This window comes from Grampus griseus (genome assembly GCF_964374135.1).
Source record: "Grampus griseus genome assembly, chromosome: 3".
In the NCBI taxonomy this organism is placed as follows: Eukaryota; Metazoa; Chordata; class Mammalia; order Artiodactyla; family Delphinidae; genus Grampus; species Grampus griseus.
Window position 1 is genome coordinate 29,394,722 of NC_139019.1, and position 26,118 is coordinate 29,420,839.

Sequence of the window (26,118 nt, forward strand, 5' to 3'; positions counted from 1 at the left end):
AGGGTTTTGGCTACAGCAACTGGATTGGTGAAGTTCCCACTTACTAAGATGGGGAAGACTTTAGGGAAGGAGCAGATTGAGAGGAGAAATCAAGCGTTTGGTTTTAGGCATAAATTTGAGATGCTTATCACATAGCCCAGTGGGCGTGTTGGCTGTGTTGAAAATGCAAGTCTAGGATTCAGGGGAGGGGATGGGACTGAAGATGTAGCTGTGAGAAGGGAGAAAAAAAAAAAAAAACCTCAAACATCAATAAAATTTGTCTATTTTTCAAAGTAAATAACACTGATTCATTTTCTGATTACAAAGTACTGCATGTGACTTTCTTCCAAATTCTGAAAAGTTATCTCTGATCCTACCATCATTGGTGACGGTAGTTAACATTTGGATTCTTTTCTTCCAGCCTTCCAACCCCCAACCCCCTTTCTTTCTGTGTGTGTTTGTGTGTAAATATGAGTTTGTGTGTTTTAACTAAATTGAGATTATAATGCATTTTATATATTTTGTTTTGTTTTCACTATACAACATATCCTGAGTATTTTTTCATGTCACAAAATGTTATTAAAAAGCTTTTTAATAGCTGCTATTAGCATTGTGCTCCATAGATTGGATGAAGGTTAACCTATTAAAGTAATCAGGGGAGGGGCTTTTGTAACTGTCACTACAATGAATATCTTAATGCATATCTCTAATTATTTTTCTAAAAGTGGAATTACTGAGCCAAAGAGCTAAATGTGTAATACCCTGAACACTTTTTTTTTAAAAAAGATCAGTTCACTCAAAAAAAAAATCAGGTCTTCTGAAAGGCTGCATAAAATTAAATATCCACTTGTAGTATATCGGGGGACCTGCTTTATGATAGTTCATCAATTCTGGGCATTATAATAGGATTTGTTTTTCATTTGATGGCAGAAAAGCAATAATTTTATTTTGCATTTCTTGCTCCATTTTTATTATGTCTATATTTTGGAAAGTATCTGTTTATGTTCTTTGCCCATTTTTTTTTTAATACTCTTTATATAATAAGACCACTAACTCTGTTGGAAACATTTATTCTCAGTTTTCTGATACCTCTTTAATTCTGCTTGTGTTCTGTTTTGCTTTAACATGGTAGAGTTTTTAAAAATGTATGTAACAGGGGACTTCCCTCGTGGTCCAGTGGTTAAGACTCTGCGCTTCCAATGCAGGGGGCCAGGTTCAATCCCTGGTCAGGGAACCAAGATCCCACACGCTGCAGCTAAGCCCACGCGCTGCAACTACTGAGCCTGTGTGCTGTAGAGCCTGCACGCCGCAACTAGAGGAGCCCACATGCCTCAATGAAGACCCAGCACAACCAAAATAAATAAAAATTAAAAAAAAATTTATGTAGTAAATTATCAGTGTTACCTTTATGTTTAGAAGCTCCTTACCTATCCCAAGATGCAATGAATAATTATTCATTTTTGCATTTGGAAGTTTTTAACATGTAGAATTTATTTGGATATTTTATTTGAGCTGGAGAAGTAAATTTTTTCCAGTTGTGGTAGCCATATTATTTTTTAATAATCCATGATCTCCCCCACTGATTTTGAGTGGTACCTTTATGATATGTTGTTTGTTTATATATATTGTGCTGTTTGGTTTTGCTTCTTGCTATTGTGAATAGGACTTGTTTTTCCCTATTTCCAGCCAGCTATTGCGGGCACATAGACAAGCTAAGGAGTTTGTTTTCCAGTCATTTTACACAGTTAGTTCTCTTACTGTGTATTTCCAGTAGTTTTTCAGATGATTCTCTTGGATTTTCCAGGTAGAAAGTCTTATATGCCAAGATGATAATTTTGTTTTTTGTCTCTAATAGTGAGTGACTCTAATTGCACCATTCTGAATTTCCAGCACAATGTGAAATGAAGTATTGACAGCAGGGATCCTTGTCTGATTCCTCATTTGATAGTGACCATCATTTTTTTTCTAGATGTCTCTACCTTAGTTGGAAGATGTCCCAGTCTTGTCCACCTAGACTTAAGGTATGTTTTTATTGAAGACAAAAAATTTTTTTAAAAATGAAAATTCATGATTCCTCACTGAATGAAGAAAGGATCTTAATATGTTGACTTGAAGGAACTAAGCGATAAGACTATTCCTGTCTTCTCCATCTGGTATTGATGGCTAGATTTTGAATTTTTCCTTCTGTTACAGCGATAGTGTCATGCTGAAAAGTGACTGCTTTCCGGAATTTTTCCAGCTCAACTACCTCCAACACCTATCACTCAGTCGGTGCTATGACATAATACCTGAAACTTTACTGTAAGTAGTTTTGTTTTCTAAAGCAAGCAGAGGGCAGGGACCAAAAGAGATGTCCCTTGGTGGTAAAATCCATTATTAACAGCAGATGTTTAAAACTTACTTAAACATCAAATTAGTGTACCACACACTGATTAGGAAAGACTAGCAAAATAGAAAAACCAAGGCAAAATTTTTTGCTTAAAATGTCTAGTAAAGTTGAGTGGATTGAGGCAGTTTACTAAACATTTATTTAGCCATGAGCGAGTTTAAATATTAGAATACTGTACTACTACTTGTGGAGAACTTAGAAAAGCGGGAGAAGATAGCCTTTACTCCCAGGAAGCTCAGATTATATGACGGGGTAGGCAGACCCAGTGTGTGTGCGTGTGTGCGTGCGTGCGCGTGTGTGTGTGTTTCCGAAACTTTTCAAGTCTACTAGAGTTGATTCCAAAAACCTTCATCTGAGCTTAGAGGAAAAATTCTGTAATCTTCTAGTGGCATCTGTCCTGGATGGCCAAGGAATGGAAAAAATAAACAATTTAAGTAGTAAGTATTGTAAGAGTGATTGATGCTCTCTTTGAAAAGGGGGGAGATTGAGATCCAGAAGAGTAAAGTAACTTACCCAAAGCTGAATAGTGAGTTACTGGCTGAGTTGGGTCTGCATTCCAGGTCTCCTGGACACGTGCAAAGTAGTCTGTATCTAATCTGGTAGCTGTTACAGGGATTAATTTTGTACCTGCTCAGCAACTTCCACAAAATCAAGGCAGTGCCAACAAAAACAGAATTGGGTCCATCTTCCTTTTAAGAAGTGCTATATCCAAGTCATCCTGGAAATAACATCATCTCTGTAGTTTTAAGAAGTTTTCCTATATTTCAAAGGGCTGGAAAATTCTTCCTTGGTTCAAATATAACTGTATAGCAGTTTTATTAAAAACCTCAAGAAGTCAGTATCTTGGATTTGGCCTGGTGCCCTTCTTTCGCATTCCAACCAGTATGCCCTGAATTAGGCTGCTGACCTCATTGAAACTCACCATCCATATGAAGGTAATCAAGCTTCTGGTTCCTACCAAAGAAAAGTGGTGAATTTGAGCACAGAATTTATGTAGTCCTCAAATTACTGGTTTGCATCTTGTAAGTTAGTTTCAAGAATTGATGAATATAGCAGCACTGTTTACAGTAGCCAAGACATGGAAGCAACTTAAATGTCCATCAACAGATGAATGGATAAAGAAGATGTGAGATATATATATATATGTATATATATATACACACACACCATGTATATACAATGGAATATTACTCAGCCGTAAAAATAAATGAAATAATGCCATTTGCAGCGACATGGATAGACCTAAAGATTATCATACTAAGTAAAGTAAATCAGACAGAAAAAGGAAAATATCATGTGATATCACTTATATGTGGAATCTAAAAAGATACAAGTGAACTTATCTACAGAACAGAAATAGACTCACAGACATTGAAAACAAATTTATGGTTATCAAAGGGGAAAGGGCAGCAGTGGGGAGAGATAAATTAGGAGTTTGGGATTAACAGATACACACCACTATATATAAAATAGATAAACAGCAAGGACCTATATTCAGTATCTTGGAATATAGCACAGGGAACTATATTCAAGATCTTGTAATAACCTATAATGGAAAAGCATCTGAAAAAGAATATATGTATACATATATATAACTAAGTCACTTTGCTCTGGTATACCAATATAACATTGTAAATCAACTATACTTCAATTTTTAAAAAATAATTTTTTTAAAAAAAGGAATTAATGAATAAATCAGATACTTCAGCTACATAGAGTTAACTAGTAGAATTAGGGAATCTGGTAATTACATTTTTTAATAAATCACTGTAATTAATCTTGGGGCTCAGGGTCTGAGCGGGTATCTCATTTGGGAAAGCACTGCCTAAAAGGAATGCTAGTATTTAGTTTCAGGGCTCTCAGATGTTGGGGTCTCAATTCATATGCATGGAACTCTTATTAAAATCTCCTGCCACTTGAATTTTCTAGCATCCAGAACTCCTAGGAGCCTGCAGTGTCCACCCAAAAAGGCATCTCTGTCAACCATGCTTTCCTGTCCTTGCCATCTAGGCTTCAGCTTCATTGCCTGTGCAGCGTCCTGGAGTGCAGTGATCATTCTTTTTTGGTTGCTTTTCTGAAGAGAATCTATCCACGTGTCTTACTTTTGTTCTTTCTCTCCAGAGAGAAAGAAGCTAAGCAGAGAATCCCCAAATGCTTTCTCTTGAGCAGAGGCTAAGGGGAGGCTGTGAGCCTTCACATATTTTTATCCAGTGGGATGATAATACTTTCATAGTAATATCTGCAGCAGTGTGAATTGATGGTTCAGAGCGTGGGCCTGAAGCCACAGACCTAGGTGTGAACCCTCACAGCATTGTTGTAACTGATTTGTCTAGATATTGTCTCGAAATAAGGGAAACAGGGGCATCAGGAGTTTAGTGACAAGCCAGACCACCAGAATAGAGTGAGAACAGACAGAAGAAAGATGCTGTCCTTGAACTTTAAGGTAAAAGAGTATGTTTCTAGTGTACTGGTTTACCTTGTGAATCCATTAAGATGAGTTTGCTAGTACCCTATCCTTAAAAGTTTCTCCAGGTAAAATGTCTTGCCCTCCAATTTCAGTCATTCTGGCGGCTGATGTCCGTGAAATGCATAGTAAGAATTCTAGGATCCTCAACAATAATTTCCAGAAAGTCATTTGTGCTAAAGAATTTTCATTTCTTATCTCAGAAGTGGGAAAATAAAATTTGAATGTGTTTCTTCTGTAATGATAACGCTTTAAAATACTTGGGAAAATGTAGGGTTTTTTGTCTGCAGGACATATACCCTCATTGTATTTATTCCCTTACTCCTTAATTGATCTGATTTCCTTATATCCAAAAGTCCTTCTAATTATTCTGTATTTCTCATTCAAGTAAGAAATCTAAGCTGGAGATAGTAAAGTGATCTGAGATTAGGAGAGACTAAATAATAACTCCTGTAGGATAATTTGTAGTTGAGGAATTTCAGATTTTATAGGGAAAATGGGATTATGTAGATGAGGTAATCAGTGAACCTGTGAAAGGTTTATAAATACCTTTTGTTTACTAACTAAAGACACTTTAAGACATCAGTGTCATTTTATACTGCTTAAGTTAGAAATCATGGCTCTTAAACTATTCATACCTATTTACTCTCCCTTCGTTGGCTTTTTAGTCTCTTGTAGTTTCAAAGAGATGCTTGCATATGTGTTCTGCTGTGTTGTAGGTGATACACATACAAGAGGCTTGTTGTTGGTGTTGTTTTTCGTTTTTTTGTTCTCAAAATTTTAGAGACTTTCTGGTTTTTCGACTTGGGAATGATCATTCGTCCACCATCCCATCTTACACCACTCACTTCTTACTCACATGGAAACACCTGAGTGTCTTCTAAGTGTCTGGTGTAATTTCCTTCCTCACTAAGCTCTTTTGAAGTGCTGTTGCAAGAACACTTCCTCTTCTATCATCTGCCATTCCTCGTCACTCCCACCTGTAGTTTCTTCTTTTAAATACTATCCACTGCAGAATGTCTTACAATTTGGCTAATCTGGAGATCGCAGAAACCGAATTCTCATGACTATGACGAAGTTCTCATACTCAGATTTCACATAAGAGAGATTTAAGTTTGGGACAGGATTGCTATCATCTTCAGTGATAATAAGTATAAACACCTATGTATACTGACCTTTCGTTACACTCCTGTTTCTTGTGTTTCTTTTTTTTCAAAATAAGTTTATTTATTTTATTTTTGGCTGCATTGGGTCTTCATTGCTGCACGTGGGCTTTCTCTAGTTGCGGCAAGCGGGGGCTACTCTTCGTTGTGGTGCACGGGCTTCTCATTGCGGTGGCTTCTCTTGTTGCCGAGCACGGGCTCTAGGCGCACAGACCTCAGTAGTTGTGGCTCACGGGCTCAGGAGTTGTGGCTTATGGGCTCTAGAGCACAGGCTCAGTAGTTGTGGTGCACCGGCTTACTTGCTCTGCGGCATGTGGGATCTTCCCTGACCAGGGCTTGAACCTGCATCCCCTGCCTTGGCAGGCGGATTCCTAACTACTGTGCCACCACTGTGCCACCCATGCACTCCTGTTTCTGTTCCGGAGATTAGCTTACTTTACAAACAACAACAGTTTGTTCTTGCTGACTTTCTTTTCAGTCTGTTGTGACCTCTGGATCTTAGCGCCCCCTTAGGAACACCAAGCATATTTATTTTACTTGGATAGTATTTTCTAAATTACCCTTCCTCATGTTTTCAGCTAATGTATGTAAACACCTATGGAGTTTAAAACACTTTCTTGAATGTAGAATAAATACGTTTAGAGGGGGAGTGGGAAGAGTGGGAGAGCAGGTTTAGTAATGAAGGGCCTAAGGCCAACAGAGTGTTTGGAGTTCTGTAAACATGAGGGAGCTGGGGCTTCCCTGGTGGCGCAGTGGTTGAGAGTCTGCCTGCCGATGCAGGGGACACAAGTTCGTGCCCCGGTCCGGGAAGATCCCACATGCCGCAGAGCAGCTGGGCCCGTGAGCCATGGCCGCTGAGCCTGCGTGTCCGGAGCCTGTGCTCCGCAACGGGAGAGGCCACAACAGTGAGAGGCCCACGTACCAAAAAAAAAAAAAAAAAAAACATGAGGGAGGTATCAAAGATTTTTGAGCATGGAAAGGACATAGTCTGAGCTAGGCTTTACGAAGATGCCTTGGTCATTGGTATATACACTAAGCTGAAAGGAAGAAAGATTGGAGGCAAGGTGACAATTATTATCAGGAAGGTTTATTTTTTTAAGTAATTATTGGCAATATGAAAATATAAAGAATGCTTCTAATTCTAGGTTATTGATGTGCTCATCGATCTGCAGTGGGATTTTGTTGAAACTCCAAACTAAATATTCCCTTTCCTGAGACTTTGTACTGTGTGTCCCAACCTGGAGCACATACAGATCAGAGAGATGAATTTCTAAGCACACAGACCTGGGTTAAAAAAAAAGAATCATTACCAAAGAGTATTTACTTTGGGAAAACAGGCTCCCTTTTTTGTGGAACAGAATTTCACTCTTGACAGAGATGTGTTTCACTTAATGTGAAATACCTAGGAAGAGGACTGCGATACATGTGACAGAAAAAAAAAATGGTAATATGTAGAGAAGTAAGATGTCTATTGTCTCTATCTGCACCCAACACATAACCTTAAAATATCGTCGTGAAGTCACTGTTAGGTTTCATCACATGTAATGGACTTGTTGAGTATTAACCATTGTTTAGAAGTTATCGACTCTGCTCACATCTCCTTTTGAGAGGGCGAGCCTAGTTCAAATAAAGGTCAAGTCCATATCCTTAAGTTGCATGTAGCCTTTGGTGACTCCATCTGATGCCACAGTAAAACATTTACTTTACCACCACTAGCTTGCTGGCTTCTCCTCACAACACAGTGACACTTTTTAGTCTAAACCAAGAATGGAGAAAGGAAGAAAATATGGTTGGACTTTAAATAAACCTTGGAGTTTTCCAGTTATTAGATATTCAACAAAATGCACTTGTGTGTTTCCTTACGCTGTGTTGCCCAAGCTATGGACTGTGCTTTGTGGTTTGATTTACCTTTACAATTTTCTCAAATCACTGATTGCAAATTATGTCTTTAGTTTGCATTTTATAAAATATAATACAAATTGTAAAAAGTGGGTCATGTTACTCTAGGGGAACAGTTACCATAGATACTGCTACTCTGAAAGTCTCTCTCTTCCTTTCCAGTGAACTCGGAGAAATTCCCACACTAAAAACACTACAAGTCTTTGGAATCGTGCCAGACAGTACCCTTCAACTATTAAAGGAAGCCCTTCCTCATCTACAAATTAATTGTTCCCCTTTCACCACCATCGCTAGGCCAACCACTGGCAACAAAAAGAACCAGGAGATATGGGGCATCAGATGCCGACTGACACTGCAGAAGCCCAGTTGTCTATGAAGTATCTATTGCAGGATGGTGTCTCCTCTTTTCTTTGAACAGGGAAAGTAGGCAGGAAGCCCAATTGTGGAGAGCTCAGCTATTTTTATTCTTGGTTTTCTCTTGCCTTCCTTCTACAAGTATATTAGAGAACCGTTGGAGAGAAAACTATGAAGTGTTGCTTTTGAAAAATGACTAGGAAAGCTTTTATCACTGCTATATCCTTAAGAGCCTAAGCTGTATGCCTTTTGAAATTTTAGGAGAGTGAGCCTATAATTTCAAGATACCTTAAAGAGCAAAATTTGAGCCACCTCTTCCAAGTGCCCTTCTTATTAAATCTATTTAGAATCAAGCTTAAAAATCACCACCAGCAAATCATTTTCATAGCCTATATGGCAACTGAACTTTCTTCTATTTAATTTCTCAGTACTGCTTTATAAGACGTAGGTTGCAAAAAATAATAAGCTATTTGTATTGTAAGCTGAGCAGAATGAGAATCATAGATTTGCGGCAGTCTGCTGAGGATAGAAAGAAAAATACACATTTCAACTTTGCCTTTAGATTTGCAATTAGGTATATGGAAACAAATAGCCCCGGGTCATTCACCTTAAAACCTAAATAAAAAAACAACCGGCCAACCAGAGGTATAGAATTGGTTAGAATTTACAGGCTCAAGAGGCAATTTTCTATGACAGGTTAACCTGGGGGATCCTCTAAAGCACATTAATGAAGTCTCCTTTATGTACTGTGTTCCCAGCATTCTAAATTAGCTGAGGAAATTTAATTGTGGACTTCTGACTTTATGATCAAATTATGTTAACGTAGGTTCTTTAGCTTTTAAAGTGACTTGCTTTGTTTTAGAAAGGTGGTAGGAACCAGTCAGTCTCTAATTCTTAAAATGGTTGGAATGCTGAACTGAGGTTACCTGTTGTTTTCCTTTATCACTGAGGTTCTTGAAGTTATTTTTATATTACTCTGGAATCAAGTATTTTAAATTATCCTTTTCTTTTTTAAATGGCCTTCCACAATGATTGAAACAACCCATTTTATAAGGTTACTGGACCTAGAGTTCCCTAAGAAGAACCGCATGTTCCTTTCAATCAGAAATACACAGCAGAATCACGTGTATGTTCCACGCAGTTTCAGAGCAGTTAGCACAGCTGGCACCTGCATAAAAGTTAAGGCTCAGGTGTTGAAACTTTTGATGGCATCAGTGATTTTTTTTTAATGATACGTGGAAGCAAAAGGATTAAATTCTACTCTAACAAACACTAATTTCTTATTTAAATCGATGATCTCCCCGTATGTTCAAAATGGAACAAAAAGCCCAAACTCATCATTTCTATTAACATTGCTTTTTCTAAATCGGATTTTTCAAATGTTAGAAACAATGGTATGAAGTGCCCTTATCTGCTCAGACCTAAGGAGGAACATTTTAAAGTAGTGTTATACGGGAAATGATTAGGTTTCAATTCCATAGTAGTTAAAAAGTGCTAAATACTACTTGAAATTATTGTTTACAGATTAGTGACAAGGGCTGGAGGTAGGATCCGGTTGGCCTCTGATTTCCGGATGCCCTCAAACATACAGTACTTCCAAACTTAAGTCCAGCCGTAAGCTACTTTGCTAACATGTCAGAGTAATCTGTATTTTTGTATGGGATTTCTACTTTTATAGACTTGTTTTAAAATAAAACACATTTTTATAAAAATGAATACTTCAGCTAAGTTGTTTTCCTTTTTTCTTTCTCTTTCTTAAGTACTCTGGTTAAAATGAACATTTGGTATGGTGTGGGATTTGTCTCAGCCCTCTGAATAAGGCACTTTAAAACAAGCCGTAGGGTTTCCCTGGTGGCACAGTGGTTAAGAATCTGCCTGCCAATGCAGGGTACACAGGTTCGAGTCCTGGTCCGGGAAGATCCCACGTGCCACGGAGCAACTAAGCCCGTGTGCCACAACTACTGAGCCTGTGCTCTAGAGCCCGCGAGCCGCAATTACTGAGCCCGCGCACCTAGAGCCCATGCTCCGCAACAGGAGAAGCCACTGCGACGAGAAGCCCACACACCGCAACGAAGAGTAGCCCCCGCTCGCCACAACTAGAGAAAGCCCGCGCACAGCAAAGAAGACCCAACACAGCCAAAAAACTAAAAAGAAAACCAAAAAAGTTCTGTTTTTTAAAAAAAATGAAAAAATAAGCCTTAACATGGTCCCTTTCTGCCCCATCTACTTCATGTGTTGTCAAATTAAAATGTTTATAATTCTTTGACAAGGGGCTGAATATACAGGCTTGTTATGGTTAAAGTGCCTCTCCAAGTATTAACATGTTTATAAAACATTTGAGATTTAAGTGATAAATATAAGTACTATCAATAAAAGGTAGTAGCACTTTTTAAATACAGACTTGATCAGCTTATACTGTGTATTTTACTCTCATTAGGAAACTATTTGAATAGTTCCCCCTATACCCAGAGATCTTCTAGGAATTAATTCCTTTTGAATTCGTCCATTCAAATGGTAGAAGGGTGATTCTTCCTAATTATTACCCAGTTTTGCTTCTTTTTTGATATTATCAGTACTGTTTCTTTTTATTTTTATTTTTATTTTTTGCGGTACGCGGGCCTCTCACTGCTGTGGCCTCTCCCGTTGCGGAGCACAGGCTCCGGATGCGCAGGCTTAGCGGCCATGGCTCACGGGCCCAGCCGCTCCGCGGCATATGGGATCTTCCCAGACTGGGGCATGAACCCGCATCCCCTGCATTGGCAGGCGGACTCTCAACCACTGCGCCACCAGGGAAGCCCCACTATGTTTCCTTTTTTGTTTTTAATTATAAAAAATGTCAAATGCAAAAGGTAGAGAAGATGATGAACCTCATTATCCACTTTCAGAGGTCATTAACTCATGGCCAATCTCATTTTATCCATCATCTCATCCATCTGTCATCTCCCCCACCCCACACGTACCACACACAGGCTCACAGATTATTTTGATGCAAAACCCAGAACTCTGACTTCATAAGTAGTTCAGTAGCTACCTCTAAAAGATATCCTCCTGAATTAATTCTGAAAAATTAAATATCAAGATGGTGTTGAAAGCTCCCCAGCTGTTGGAAGTGTTTTCTTACACGGGTTTGTTTTGATCAGGCTCCAAACATGGTTCATACATTGCATTTGGTTGACATTGACATTTCCTTAAGTCTCTTAATCTTGAGTTCCCCTTCTTTATTATCCTTACAATTTATTTACTGAAGAAACTAGGTTGTTTGTCCAGTGTTCCACATTCTGGATTTTGCAGATGTGATCAATCCCTGGAATAATGTTTAACATGTTAATCTGTCCCCCATTTCCATAAACTGGTAGTTAGATCTAGCAGCAAAAAGCTCCTAACCAAGAATGATTTTGCTACCCGAGAGACATCTGGTAACATCTGAAAACAGTTTTGGTTGTCACAAGTAGAGAGGCACTACTGGCATCTAGCAGTTGTATACCAAGGATGCTGCTAACCATCCTACAGTATCTAGGACAGCTCCCCACAATAAAGGATTATCTGATCCAAACCCTCAAGTGTCAGTGTTGAGAGACCCTGATCTAGAGGCTTTGCCTATCGATGCTTTTTGTTTTAGCAAGGAGATACCTGATAGGTAGTATTAGTCTTCCTTCAAGAGGCACATAACATCTGGCTGTCATTCTTTTTATGATATTAACATCTGCCTATGGCCCTTGATTTTTCTCCTATACCCTAGCTGCAAGTTCCCAAGATATTATGTAAAGTCTGGCCAAATGCAAAATTTTTATTTCTGGGTAACATGACTTATGTCCCTTCTATCATGGTGAACTCAATTACAATCCAACATTGACTAACGATGTACAATGTAGAGGATGGGGGAGGTACAGAGCATGAGGAAAGGCACTAAGTAGTCCAGGAAAACTAGAAAGAAACACCTTTCCACTGGATACCCTAACCTTGGAATAAACAAAAAGGCAACCTCTCTCCCATCCCCACCTGGCCAAATGTCCCAGGAAGTCAAAAAGCTCTCTTCACCAAGAGGTTAGCTCCTTACAATACAGGTTGAAGCCCTAAAGCCTATACTAAACTTATTTTATGGATTTGTTTTAATATTTATTTATTTTTAGTGAATCTATCAAAATGCTGATATTTTGGTATTCCTTAAGCCAAATATCAAAATATCTACCATGCACATTTGAGCATTAAGATCACTATATTTTAAGGTCTTCAGATGGCAGGGGCTGTGATTGATGAGACAGTAAGGCAGGCTTTTTCCATAGCCATCCATTTTTAAATGAATAGGCACACTGGAATGTATCACATCCCAACCATTACCATGCATTTATATTGTCTTTTAAACAAAAATTGGCCATAGTCATTTACATTGGCTTTTTAAAAAATTTTATTTTTTATACAGCAGGTTCTTATTGGTTATCTATTTTATACATACTGGTGTATATTACATTGGCTTTTAAAATGCATTTTTACTCAAAACTATTTACTCATGTAAAGTGGATAATCCACAACCCATTTAAAAGACTAGTGGAAATACTTAAAAGATTAATATTGGGCTGGCCAAAAGGTTTGTTTGGTTTTTTCCATAAGATGGCTCTAGTAGCACTTAGTTGTCTTTAACATCATTTGAAACAATTTTGTTAGATTGTATGCAAGCTGTTATATTACCGTGCATTTAAAAAAAGACATCAAAATTGGTGAAGTTTTGTGTAGCCATTTTTATATTGAAGATGGAAGAATTGTTATAAAGCAGAAATTAACACCACTGTAAAGCAATTATACTCTAATAAAGATGTAAATAAAAATAAAATAAATAAATAAAAGTCCCTTCAAACCACACACACAAAAAAGAAAGATGGAAGAAAAAAAGCAGTATTTTCGACATATTAGGCTTTATTATTTCAAGAAAGGTAAAAACGCAACTGAAACGCAAAAAAACATTTGCACAGTGTATGGAGAAGGTGCTGTGACTGATCGAATGTGTCAAAAGTGTTTTGCGAAGTTTCATGCTGGAGATTTCTCACTGGATGACGCTCCATGGTCGGGTAGACCAAGACCAGTTGAAGGTCACAGCAATCAAATCGAGGCATTAATGGAAAACAATGAATGTTACACGACGCGAGAGATAGCTGACATACTCAAAATATCCAAATCAAGTGTTGAAAATCATTTGCACCAGCTTATGTTCATTGCTTTGACGTTTGGGTTCCACATAAGTGAAAAAAACCCTTCTAGACCCTATTTCCGCATGCAGTTCTCTACAGAAATGTAATGAAAACATTCCGTTTTTAAAACAAATTGTGACAGGTGATGAAAAGTGGATACTGTACCATAATATGGAACGGAAGAGATCGTGGGGGAAACGAACCACCGGCAACCACACCAAAGGCTGGTCTTCATCCAAAGGTGATGTGTAAATGGTGGGATTGGAAGGGAGTCCTCTATGATGAGCTCCTTCCGGCAAACCAAATGATTAATTCCAACAAGTACTGCTCCCAATTAGACCAACTGAAAGCGGCACTCGAAAAGCATCCAGAATTAGTCAAAAGAAAATGCATAATCTTCCATCAGAATAACACAAGACTGCATGTCTCTTTGATGACCAGGCAAAAACTGTTACAGCTTGGCTGGGAAGTTCTGATTCACCTGCTGTATTCACCAGACATTGCACCTGTGGATTTCCATTTATTTCAGTCTTTACAAAATTCTCTTAATGGAAAAAATTTCCATTCCTGGAAGACTGTAAAAGGCACCTGGAACAGTTCTTTGCTCAAAAAGATAAGAAGTTTTGGGAAGATGGAATTATGAAGTTGCCTGAAAATGGCAGAAGGTAGTGGAACAAAAGGATGAATACCTTGTTCAATAAAGTTCTTGGTGAAAATGAAAAATGTGTCTTTTATTTTTACTTAAAAACCGAAGGCACTTTTTGGCCAACCTAATAGAATGATTTTGTGAAGAATCATTTCATCAAGAAATAATATTTTGGACTTCCCTGGTGGCACAGTGGTTAAGAATCCACCTGCCAATGCAGGGGACACAGGTTCGAGCCCTGGTCCAGGAAGATCCCACATGCCGTGGAGCAACTAAGCCCGTGTGTCACAACTACTGAGCCTAAGCTCTAGAGCCTGCAAGCCACAACTACTGAGTCCGCATGCCACAACTACTGAAGCCCGCACGCCTAGAGCCCATGTTCCGCAACAAGAGAAGCCACCGCAATGAGAAGCCCATGCACTGCAACTGAGACCCAATACAGCCAAAAATAAAATAAATTTTTAAAAAAAGACATTAAAAAAAAGATGTTTTGAAGAAAAGATCTGAGGCAGGAGGAAATAGCTATGTAACAAAGCTTAATTACCAAAGGTATTTTAAATAGATTATTTTCTTGTGAAAGCCAAGAAGAACCAGTCTAGTATGGTGAAAACCTGACAAATCATTCAAGCTCTCTTCAATCGTTTAAAGAAAATAAGTGTAGGGAAGAAAAAAGTTGCAGTTGGGAGAGATACATTTTTTAAATGGTTTGAGGGCTTCCCTGGTGGCGCAGCAGTTAAGAATCCGCCTGCCAATGCAGGGGACACAGGTTCGAGCCCTGGTCCGGGAAGATCCCACATGCGGTGGAGCAACTAAGCCCGTGCGCCACAACTACTGAGCCTGCGCTCTAAAGCCCGCGAGCCACAACTACTGAAGCCTGCGCGCCTAGAGCCCTTGCTCCACAACAAGAGAAGCCACCGCAATGAGAAGCCCGCGCACCGCAACTAGAGACAGCCCGCGCACAGCAACGAAGACCCAACGCAGCCAAAAATAAATAATTTTTTTTTTTAAATTAAAAAAAATAAAAATTAAAAAAAAACGGTTTGTAAAAACCTGTTTCTCAAATACTGTCCTACTTACTTCAACTACCCATACATCACCCCCCAACACACACACACACAGACTCCCTAAGAATGTTGTTTCAGCACAGTAAAACCATTATTTATTATCATAATAGGCAATTTCTTCTCTAGCTATGCCAGTTTTCAAGTATTCATTGGGAGAAGGTACCAATCAGAACTCATAATCCCTACTCCCTGTGAACTCACAATCTACTGGTATAAAAAGCTGTTTAATGTTCAGATAGATCTCTTCAACAGTCTTCTCAGGATCCCAAGTTTTGAAAAATTTTTTTAACTGTTGATGTTTGATTTTTTAAAATGGGAGAACAAAATTATTTATAAGCCATGCCTTTGCTATCCTATAAAATATTCAAATTAACACTTAAAACATTCTTTTCTATTTTTTCCTTTTAGCTCCTTGGTTAGTCAATAATTTTCCAAAAATTTTATCATAAAATAAAGCCCATGACAAAAAAAATACTCTTTATACCTTCCTTCATGTAGAAAACTTACATAAGCCTTCTTATTGACTTACAGTACACTAATCCTTCATGGTTATTTTTTAATTTTTATTTATTTATTTTTTTTGCGGTACGCGGGCCTCTCACTGTTGTGGCCTCTCCCGTTGTGGAGCACAGGCTCCGGACACGCAGGCCCAGCAGCCATGGCTCACAGGCCCAGCCGCTCCATGGCACGTGGGATCCTCCCGGACCGGGGCACGAACCCGTGTCCCCTGTATTGGCAGGCGGACTCTCAACCACTGTGCCACCAGGGAAGCCCCTTCATGGTTATTTTTAATGTTAACAAGAATAAACTACATTTGAAATAAACAATTTCTCTTTCTAGTTCAGCAGTTCATGTAATATGATTTGATTTACTAGGGCCACGAATATAAATACATATGGAGCATCAAAAATATTAACTCAAAATTGTCTGAAAAGTCTACATTTAGCAGGAAGCACTGTGTCACATTAGCAGTGAATGAAGTCAAAGCGCACAGAGTAATACATAGCAGTGGGGAAAAAACTCTTGAAATATAACATTTTTGGGAAATCTGGTTTTCAAATAATGACCCATAAGAGCTAAAGAAATGAACTAAAAAAGAAAAGATAACAATGGTTTAATTTTATTCACATGTAGTTGCCATGAAAAGGTTAACTCATTCATAAAAACATTTTTGCTATTCAAACATCCTTTGCCTCTCATCATCTCTTACAAATAAATCCCCACCACAGAGCAGAAATGTTAGAAGTTATATCACAAAGGAAGCACATTAAGTATTTTTAAAACCTTTAAAATATGGCTTATGAACAATTTTACATAGCAGGTTACCTATTAATATGTTACATATTAAACAGATCTCTGGTACCATTTTGGACAATTGGATTTCCTTGATATTAAAGATGGAGTTGGCATTTTTGTCAAAAAGGTATTTTAAACCTGTTAGGGAGTTTCTATAGTGTGGAATTTCACTTCTTTCTAAAGTGGCATCTTAAGTATATCATTTTTAAATCAAACAAGAAATTAGATCCATCTCTGGTAAAACACCAATTTTTATTGTATGCATCACGTAAACTCCTTGCTATTAGTGTCTATGCAGATACTCTTAACTAAGGAAAAAAAAACCAGATTCTTGTTCTGGATATACAACAAAACCTAGATTATCTTTGTATAGTAACATTTATATAAAAATTTTGACAAGAACATGATAAATGCTGCTAGAACTAAGAGCACTCGATTTGATTATAATACATCCTAGCTTTCACAGAATTTACTTCTGGGCTCACTAGACTCAAGTTCTATAAGATAGAGTCTGTTTACTTTACCAATGTATATCTAGCACCTGACACAGTACATGGCACTGAGTGGGTATTCAATAAATATTTCAGTGATTGAAGAAAAGCTTTTAACAGCAAGTGAAAAAAAAAAAAAAAACAACTTTGAATAACTGGAGTGAGAATACCAATTGTCTCATGATGCAGCAAGAGGTACTTTCTGTGATAATTCTAGGATTACTTATAAGTAGATCAGGAATTAGGTAAAGAAACTGTCATAACGGGAAAAAAAGAAAAGCCATAACATTTTATCCTCCAAAGCTAATGTGTAAAACTTGGAATATGAGTTAGGTGAAAACTACCATGATAATAAGTAAGGCAATTCCAAAACGAAAGTGTTTTGCATATTTATTAAATAATCCATTTTCTTTCTGACAATACTCCTACACTAGATGAAAATATCTTTTTAAGGTTTTACCAAACTCCTAATAGAATATGTCTAATTAGTTCATCCTTTTAGTCTTTGAATCCATGTTAGATGGTTGTAAATAAGGAAGAACTTTATTAGACACTCAAATCATTAAAAAAAATTACCTAAGACCTAAAATAGTTATTGGGTAATTAATACATTTGAAACGGTGTCATGATTTTGTCCATATATATTTCACCCAGCATTGTCAAAATTAACCTGACAGTCAATTAAATGAAAACATCTAAATAATTTCAAAAATGATTGTTTGAATTTTTTAAATCAATAGTCATAACAATATCATTGTGTTCTGAAATTAGAAAACTCTTAGCATATAAAAAACACATTTACCTACTTCAATTAGGTCAATGTCAGGATTTATCAAAATTCTCCATCACCAAATCTTTTAAAAAATCTTGAATTTTAGGTACTATAAAAAAATACTAATCAAATGAGATGTGTTTGGACTGACCAATTCCACAAAATTAGGAGGAAAAGGAAGGAAAAAAAGCTTGTACAGTTAAATTTCAAACCTTAAACATTTAATCTTTTATTGGAGCCTACCTCTCTAAATTTAAAGATATCAGCACTCCTGGAAACCAACTGTAAGCAATATAGAAATTTCACTGGTACGAATTCTAATCAATTTAGTCCATCCATTTTCTTACACAGTGAATATCTTTTCCATCAGAATCCAACAGAAGAATAATACAAATCTCACTTTCTTGATCACCTTTGAGCCCAAGGCCAACCAGTCTCAACAATAACCAAAAAATGTAGCCTTATGACTGGCAGTCTGTTTCCACAGTAAAACTATTTTTTCCAGTGATCAAAACTGTCATCTGAGGAAATCCTTCACTGTTCTAGAAGCACAGTTCGAAGCTCATCTTCTTTATTGATCAACATTGAAGCAATTGCTCCGTCATTAAACTCAAAGGAAGTTCCTCCATCTACAACCATGCAGGCATCCCAACAACGAGAACGAACACAAACCCTAAGCAGAAAGAAACATCTCATTAAATAGCAACACTTTTCTTAACCCTAAATTACAGGTTCTTTACAACACTTCATCGTCATCTAAATTGGCAGAGAGATCATTTGGCCTTGATTTTAAAAATCAAGTTGCTCTTTGATATGAGAGAATTAGTGACTATGTGAATACATGGGTACATCATCAAAAAAATCTCAAAACTTCAATGTTCAGGAGAGCTCCATTCACCCAAACATTTATCAGTGAACAAGTTCAGATGGAATTCATAGGCTTTTGAATGTTGAGTTATTACCATTACAAGTATTTTAAGTAGTGAGCAAGAATGTAACTGTTTTCATGTAAAATTTTTATTTACGTACAACATACAGAAAAGGCACAAATTATTAGGGTACAGCTCAATGAACACACTTGCGTAATCAACACCCAAATTAGGAACTGAATGTTACCCAGCTCCCCAGAAGCTCCCTCACTGCTCTTACTCCCATCTCCCAGTCTCTACCCCCAGCCCCTCCTTCCCAAGCATATCCACTACCCTAATTTCAATCACCATAGTAGTAATAGTTTTGTCTATTCTTGGACTTTATATAAATGGAAGAACACAATGGGTATGCCCATGTCTGGCTGCTTCTGCTCAATAGCATGTTTGTGAAATCATCCATGTTATTACCTGTAGCAGCCGTGTGTTCATTTTCATTGCTGTCTGAAAACACTTGCATTGTACAAAAATAACCAAATTTAAGTATCTCTTCTACTATTCATGGACATTTGGGTTTTTACCTATTGGGAATAGTGCTACTATGAATATTCTTGAGCATGTCTTTTGGTGCACACATTTCTGGTCAGTGTATACACTTCTGCTGGATATATATCTTGGAGCAGAATTACTGGGTCCCTGCATGCGCTGTATTCAGCTTTGGTAGGTAACTGCCAAACAAGTTTCCAAACTATTCCTAATGTTAGGACATAAAAGTCCCACCTGCTCCACCTTATCAACAACTGGTATTCTAGCTATTCTGGTGTGTGTGGTATCATATTATGTAGTTTTAATTTATATTTCTCAGATGAATAATAAGGTCAAGGATATTTTTCCATATACTTATCAGCCATTTGGATATTCTCTTTTGTGAAATGCCTGTCCATGACTTTTGGCCATTTTTCTACTGGGCTGCCTGTCTTTTTCTTATTGACTTGTAGGAATTTTTAAAATATATTCTGGATATGAGTCCATTGCTAGACTATCTCACTCTGTGGCTTGCCTTTTTATTTTCTTAATGGTGCCTTGATTAACAAAAGTTCTTAACTCTAATGTAGTTCAATTTATCAATCTTGTTGCTGAGAAATACTTTCCAACCACCGAAGTCATAAAGCTATTCTCCTACTTATATGAGCAAACATTTAAATGAATCTTTACAGTTTCACCCAAACTGAGTATAGATTCGTTGATTAATCAAAATTAACTCTCAAATGATAAAGTGATTTTTAAGTATGACGAGTTTCCTTTTTTGTGTCTTTCCTGGAAAAATTCAGTTGTGTATTTTCAAAAAACTATATGCACACTGTAAGCAGCAATTTGTAATTAAACTGTTCTTTGCTTGCCATGAGATAGATGACAGTTTTTCAGAATTATAGTAGGTTTCCTTGTTAGTTTGGAAAATTGGGCAACCTTTACAAAATAAGAAATTACAAACATTTCTGTATATCCTCTTCCCCTCAAAAAACAATCCAAGGCAAATTTAATAGATGTGGGGAGGGGGGGATTCACTTTCAGGGAAAAGCTGAAAGCAATGAATCCTACTCTGAAGTTATATTAGACTTCGTATGACTTTGTATGAATGCAGGTCCTGCTTTTATGCCACAGCATGTGAAAAAAAAGTTGCTTTCCAGTCAGCTTCTTTTGAAGTGATAATTTGATCTTACTGTGTCTTACTAGAGTAAACAAACAAAGCCCACATCACCCAATTAAATAACTATGTTCTCCTTTCTATTAACTTAAACTTTAGTTTCTCTAAAATGGAACCCTAAGTGTTAGACAAAATATTACTTTAGCCAGGTTAGCATGACACCTCTTTAGTTCTACAGGTTCTACTTTCCCTGCGAGATTAAGTCTGAAGGAGTGAATTTAATGAAATTGAACACTTTTAAAGCCAACTGTGCTTTATAATTACAAGGGAGGAAAACAGCCACAAGACAACTTAGGAAGCTTACTTGGAGGTGAAACAACGCTGACGACTGCTTGAAAAAACTCTGTTTGCTATTGGTTCTCGAATACTGAAAAGTATTTTTGGTTCTTCTGGACTGTAGAGCAGCGATTCATTATATTCATTTGTTACTATAAAGAAAAAAAAAACAAATATTAGCACATTCGATGAAAGACAGTCACTTCTGAGAAGTGCAAAATGAAAATGGATGCCATCCCCAATTTACAAGCACAGTTCTATTCCAAAGGTCTGGTTGGCAGCAAGTTTCTTGGAACTCACAACACATTCCATTAAAAAAAGAAACCAACAAAAAAACGCTTATAAATGAGGAGTATGTTCCAAGATTAGCCCACAGAAGCCTACATCACCCACAATATAGCAGAAATAGGTACATTTGGCTGGGGTCGGGGGGTACCTATAAAGCTAGTAATCAAACAAAAAAAAGAGAAACTAGCTTGAGGCACTCGAAAATGGACCTTAAATTGCCATAATCTCTTGCTAATAAGTTCCTTTACAAAATACCACGCCAGAGAGTTCATAAGTATAAGTTAATAGTCTTGATATAAAATTCAGTCTCAAACAATGGCAGGCAATAAGCTTTCTCTAATGGAACTGCTATTACTCAAGATATTTCTAGAAGGCTTTCGGATCTGCTTTCTCTCTAACCAAGAGGCACACAAGAGTTGGCATGCAGAGCACAAACTGGTTAAAAACAACTGTACAAAGAAACTGGGCTTGAAAGAACATTTAGTTGAGCACCACATTAAAAGACATTGCAAGACTATTAGATAATCTACCTTATATACCAAAATTTCATTTGAATTAAATGAAGTGTCTGTAACAGTTACTGCACCATTGTCATTCACTATTGCTTCTGAAGATAGTCAAATCTTCAAAGGAATAATATTCATTCAGTAAAGCAGTATGTTTATTAAAAGAAAAATCAATCACTGTATTTTATATATACCCTTAATTTGTATACCTGATATAAATTTCAGTTGTTTTATACACGTTATGCTTTAAGTTAAATTATATAATGAAGAATCAATTACTATAAATGCCTAATTTTCATTTCTTCGATGCAGATTTAACACTAATTCTAGCTCAAAGCCATGATTAAAATTATCTTTTAGGTCTCAAATTGAGAGAGGGAGAAAACAGTCCATTTTAGAGAGTTGAAAGTAACCGCAGAGATTTAGTCCTGTTTACAAACTATATTTTAAAGACAAACTATCTCCCCAACAAAGAAAGTCTTACGAGAATCCAAAATATATAAACAAAATGAACTCACACTGTTAATATACTCTATCAGGTATTGCTAAATCATTTTAGGAGCGACCAGTAAGAACATGTCTGTTCTGATAACTCTCAAACTCAAATATTTATGGATGACAGTTGCAGCATAGGTAAATAGATGCAACTATAAACAAGTTTGGATTTTTTGTTGTTTTTCTAAAAATAATTTACCTTGAAATCTTAGGATACTCTTCAATTAAACAGAGACAGCACGATTTAGCTTTAGTTTGAGGTCCATACTTTTGAAAATGATCCTAGCAGATGAGTAGACTTTAGTGTGTTAAAATTTCATATGCAAATCAAATGAATGTGGTTTTCAGTTTACAAATTTAAATATTTTAAAAAAATAAAATTTAACAAATTCCTATGCCCCAGCAATCTACGTCCACTCTCTCATTCCACAGTTGAGGAAGCAGAGGAGCAAAGAAACAGTCTTGCCCATCGTTTCACAGTGAGTGACTGGCTGGTCTGGGATTGGAACCTAGTCTTCAAATTCGCTGATCAGTATCCTTCCTCCAACTGTGCTGGTTCTCTTAAAGGAACCCTGAAATAACTGGGCAGGGACATATAGGAGAAGGTTAAAGAGAACATTTTAGTGAATGTGAAGGTAAGCAATCAGAGTTCAGTGAATTCCTTCTCATTTAGAGGATATTAATGGCACATTGAGTTTAGGTGTGCATTTCCTAATTTCCAGATGTGTATTTTTCTACATTTTCCTATCCCCCAGGACATGTTTGCAGTCACACTGTTTTGACACAGAGGTTATATTTCCATGGTTGACAAAAATCATAATATAAAATTCCAGCTTTAAACTTTTTATTGTTTAAAATATATTTTAAGGGGTATTATATTAAGAGCATATTTGAGTCAAAAAAGCACTACGCTTTGCTTAATTAGACAAGTACACTTCACAATAACATCCTCAAAATATGTACAGAACTTAACTGAAAGTGTTAGTAGTTATGATCATTGGTCACTGACCTTTCTCTACAAATTCTCTGTTCAATGGAAGACTTAAATTTCCTTGTCGTTTTGCTATTGAAAAAGGAAAAGGGGAAATATCTTGATTAAATAAAATAGTTTATAATGTACAATACAGCTAACATACAATAAAATATATTTAGCATATTATAATATAACATATAAGAGCTATTTGGTACTCACCAATATTTAGAACATCTTCCACAGCCTGAGGTGCAACCCTGTTAATATTGAATGACCTAGAAACAAACACCATATACATCTTTTCTTATTTTAGTTCTAAAAACATACGAAAAATGAAAAAGGAATAATCTACTTAATGTACAGAAAACTCTTAGAAATTATCAGGAAAAAAAAAAATGACCAAAAGACAACAGCCACCTTATACAGTTTTAAAAAGTGGGCAAAGTATATGGGCAAATAGTTCATGGGTCTATATGAAAAAAATGTTCAATCTTACTCATACTTGAGGAAATACATATTAAAACAAGATTTTTCTCAGATTTTAAAGATTAAAAACTGACAATGTATTGACATGGGTATGAGAAAAGAAGTGTTCTCATATACTAATGGAATTATAGAGATTACAACTGGAGGGCAATTCTGCTCTATTAAGATTTAAAATGAACATATTCTTCAACCTAGTAGTTTATCCTAAAATATATTTGTACATATAATACACAAAGACAAATACAAGGATATTTACTGAAGCATTATTTATAATAGCAAAACAACTGGGAAGCACATAACAGCAAAACCATAGGAAGCTGGGTAAATAAATTATATTATAGCCACTCAGTAGAATACTATGTAGATATTAAAAAGGCTAAAATACAATTATATGCACTGATAATGGAAAGATAACAATATGTTAAGTTAAAAAACCAAAAGCATTATATGGTATGTATGTGTGCATATATATATATAAAACTTACCTGTTTTACTTATATTAAAAAAATATATGCATGTACAGAGTGTTTATATCTGGAGATTAGTACTAGAGATATGAAGTGAAAGAGACTAACTTTTTGTTGTATACTCTATTATCGAACATATTTTAAAATGTGTATTTCTTCAAATTATAAAATAGTTTCTGAAGATGAGAAATCTTTTACTAGCAAATGCCTTGCTTAACCACTTAGGAACAAACATTAACACAAACATGAGTAACTTTTTTTTAAATTAATTAATTTATTTATTTATTTTTGGCTGCATTGGGTCTTCATTGCTGCGCGTGGGCTTTCTCTAGTTGCGGCAAGCTGGGCTACTCTTCACTGCGGTGCACAGGCTTCTCATTGGGGTGGCTTGTCTTTGTTGAGAAGCACGGGCTCTACATGCACGGGCTTCAGTAGTTGTGGCACACAGGCTCAGTAGTTGTGGCGCACAGGCTTAGTTGTTCTGCGTCATGTGGGATCTTCCTGGACTAGGGCTCGAACCCGTGTCCCCTGCACTGGCAGGCAGATTCTTAACCACTGTGCCACCAGGCAAGTCCCTCAATAACTTTTAAAAGAAGCTCTGTGCTGGGGTCTAAAAAGATGGTTAAGGAAAGGTTTTTAGAAAACAAACTCTTCCAGGTAATTTGGAATTCTGCCTCTAACTCTTCTCACTCTTCTCAGTAGATAATCCACACGAACAGGCACAATGTTGCATAGTCACACAATTCCTAAAAAAATCTAAAATCTGGCCCTTGCCTTTCCTATTTTTCACCATTATCTGTCCTCCAATTTCACATTCCAAACACCCCAGGCTCATTCTCGCCTCTGTACCTTTGCTCATACTCACTATGTGGTATAAAGCAAAATACTTCGAGTGTTCTGACTTTCTTATTGTTTACTATGAGGTTCACAAAACCTATCTCATTCGCATTACTGTCACACACTACAAGACATAAGGCACTTTAGGCACTACCTGGCTCACAGCAAGAACTCAACACTGAATGAAAATGTCGAATGCAAGGAATATGTATGAGTTATACTCTAATTCCTCTGAATATACCCATTACTGAAAGATACTGTTTTGGAATTATACTTTAAATTAAAAGTCACATAAAAATAAGCTATTTATTAGGGTGCCACTGAATTAAAATATGTTTAGAGCAAAGGATATTAATGACTGATATCTCCTTATTGTAGTTAAGACTTAGTTTAAGAGAACGGAAGTCTTGTAAGACATGCTCTAACATTCCTAGAACTATGACTTATTAGAGATACCACAAATCAACACAAACTAAGTTCTCTGAATTGGGGTTAAATTAAAACTAATTTCCTGTGGTTGTAATCTAAATCTCAGCCAATTCACTCTACCTTTAGGAGTGGTTTACATTCTATATCAAAGAAAACTATATGCCAAAGCAGGAGTTAGCTAGCACACAACTTTTTCCTTCGATCTACAACCTTCACCACTCTAAGAGTTCTGATTTGAAACTGGACATAACTTCTAAAGACAACCAAATCGAAAGACAAAGAGTCTCATATCTTCATCAGCTAGTAAAACTTTCTCTTAAGAACAGCTCCTCACCCTTAATTAAGTCTGCTAGGGCAGAATGTATGGAGGAGGACTGGCAACAGTCTTAAGAACTCATGGAAACATAAATAATCCCGCTCTGTGGAACTTCTCCTAGTGTGTGCTAGAGATCACATCCCACACTGGGAAGAGGACCGAGATGAGAATGAAACAATGCAGAGACACTTGCTACGCAACATAACCATTACATCCTATGTCTTGTGCAAGAATTTTTGGAAATGCAAAGATGGGATAGCTAATCCCTGAACTCTCTTCCCCCCCGACCCCGGACACATGATTAGGCTATATTTCCCACCCCCTCTTGCCACATAGCATGTAACTAAGCTCTAGCTAAAGGAACAAGTGTGGCTATCATGGGCAACACTTCTAAGCATGTCTCACAACCTCCCACAGGGAACCGTCCATGCTTTTCCTCCTTCTGTGGCTCATGAGGTCTACACCTTATAGTTAAGTCCAGAATTTAAATACTGCCTCCACCATTTATTAGCCACATGGCTTTGGGCAAGTCAGCCAACTTCTGAGACTTTTTAAACTCTATTAATGAAAATAAAATCACTTAATTCCAGAGTATTTTTGAGAATTTAAATAAGACAATATACTTACTTGGGACAAAGAAAGTGCTCAAAGATGGTACTGCAGTAAGTTGAAATTAACATATAGAACATATAACTTTCCCTCAGTCCCTCTGGCCCCTAGGCTTCTCTTTTCTCCCCCTACTTTCTGAAGAGAAAAAGGATCAAAAGATACATG

The 26,118-nt window shown here is 36.9% G+C and overlaps 2 protein-coding genes across 3 annotated transcripts in view; one reads left to right on the forward strand and one right to left on the reverse strand.

Annotated features, from left to right (window-relative positions):
• Positions 1-8,607, forward strand: part of SKP2 (S-phase kinase associated protein 2) — a 30,941-nt gene extending 22,334 nt beyond the window's left edge. Inside the window, exons 8-10 of the mRNA XM_082651654.1 lie at positions 1,949-2,000; positions 2,173-2,280; positions 8,057-8,607. Coding sequence (XP_082507780.1) covers positions 1,949-2,000; positions 2,173-2,280; positions 8,057-8,270 — 374 coding nt within the window. The 3' untranslated portion in view covers positions 8,271-8,607. The remainder of the gene's footprint in view (positions 1-1,948; positions 2,001-2,172; positions 2,281-8,056) is intronic.
• A 7,383-nt stretch (positions 8,608-15,990) lies between these two features.
• The window catches only part of NADK2 (NAD kinase 2, mitochondrial), a 46,391-nt gene continuing 36,263 nt past the window's right edge, over positions 15,991-26,118 (reverse strand). Inside the window, exons 10-13 of one of the 2 annotated variants that reach the window (XM_082651336.1) lie at positions 23,029-23,084; positions 22,846-22,899; positions 20,576-20,699; positions 15,991-18,373 (exon numbers count right to left, since the gene is read on the reverse strand). In XM_082651336.1, the coding sequence (XP_082507462.1) occupies positions 18,235-18,373; positions 20,576-20,699; positions 22,846-22,899; positions 23,029-23,084 (373 nt within the window). In that variant the 3' untranslated portion in view covers positions 15,991-18,234. The remainder of the gene's footprint in view (positions 18,374-20,575; positions 20,700-22,845; positions 22,900-23,028; positions 23,085-26,118) is intronic. The other variant, XM_082651337.1, reaches the window with a different exon arrangement.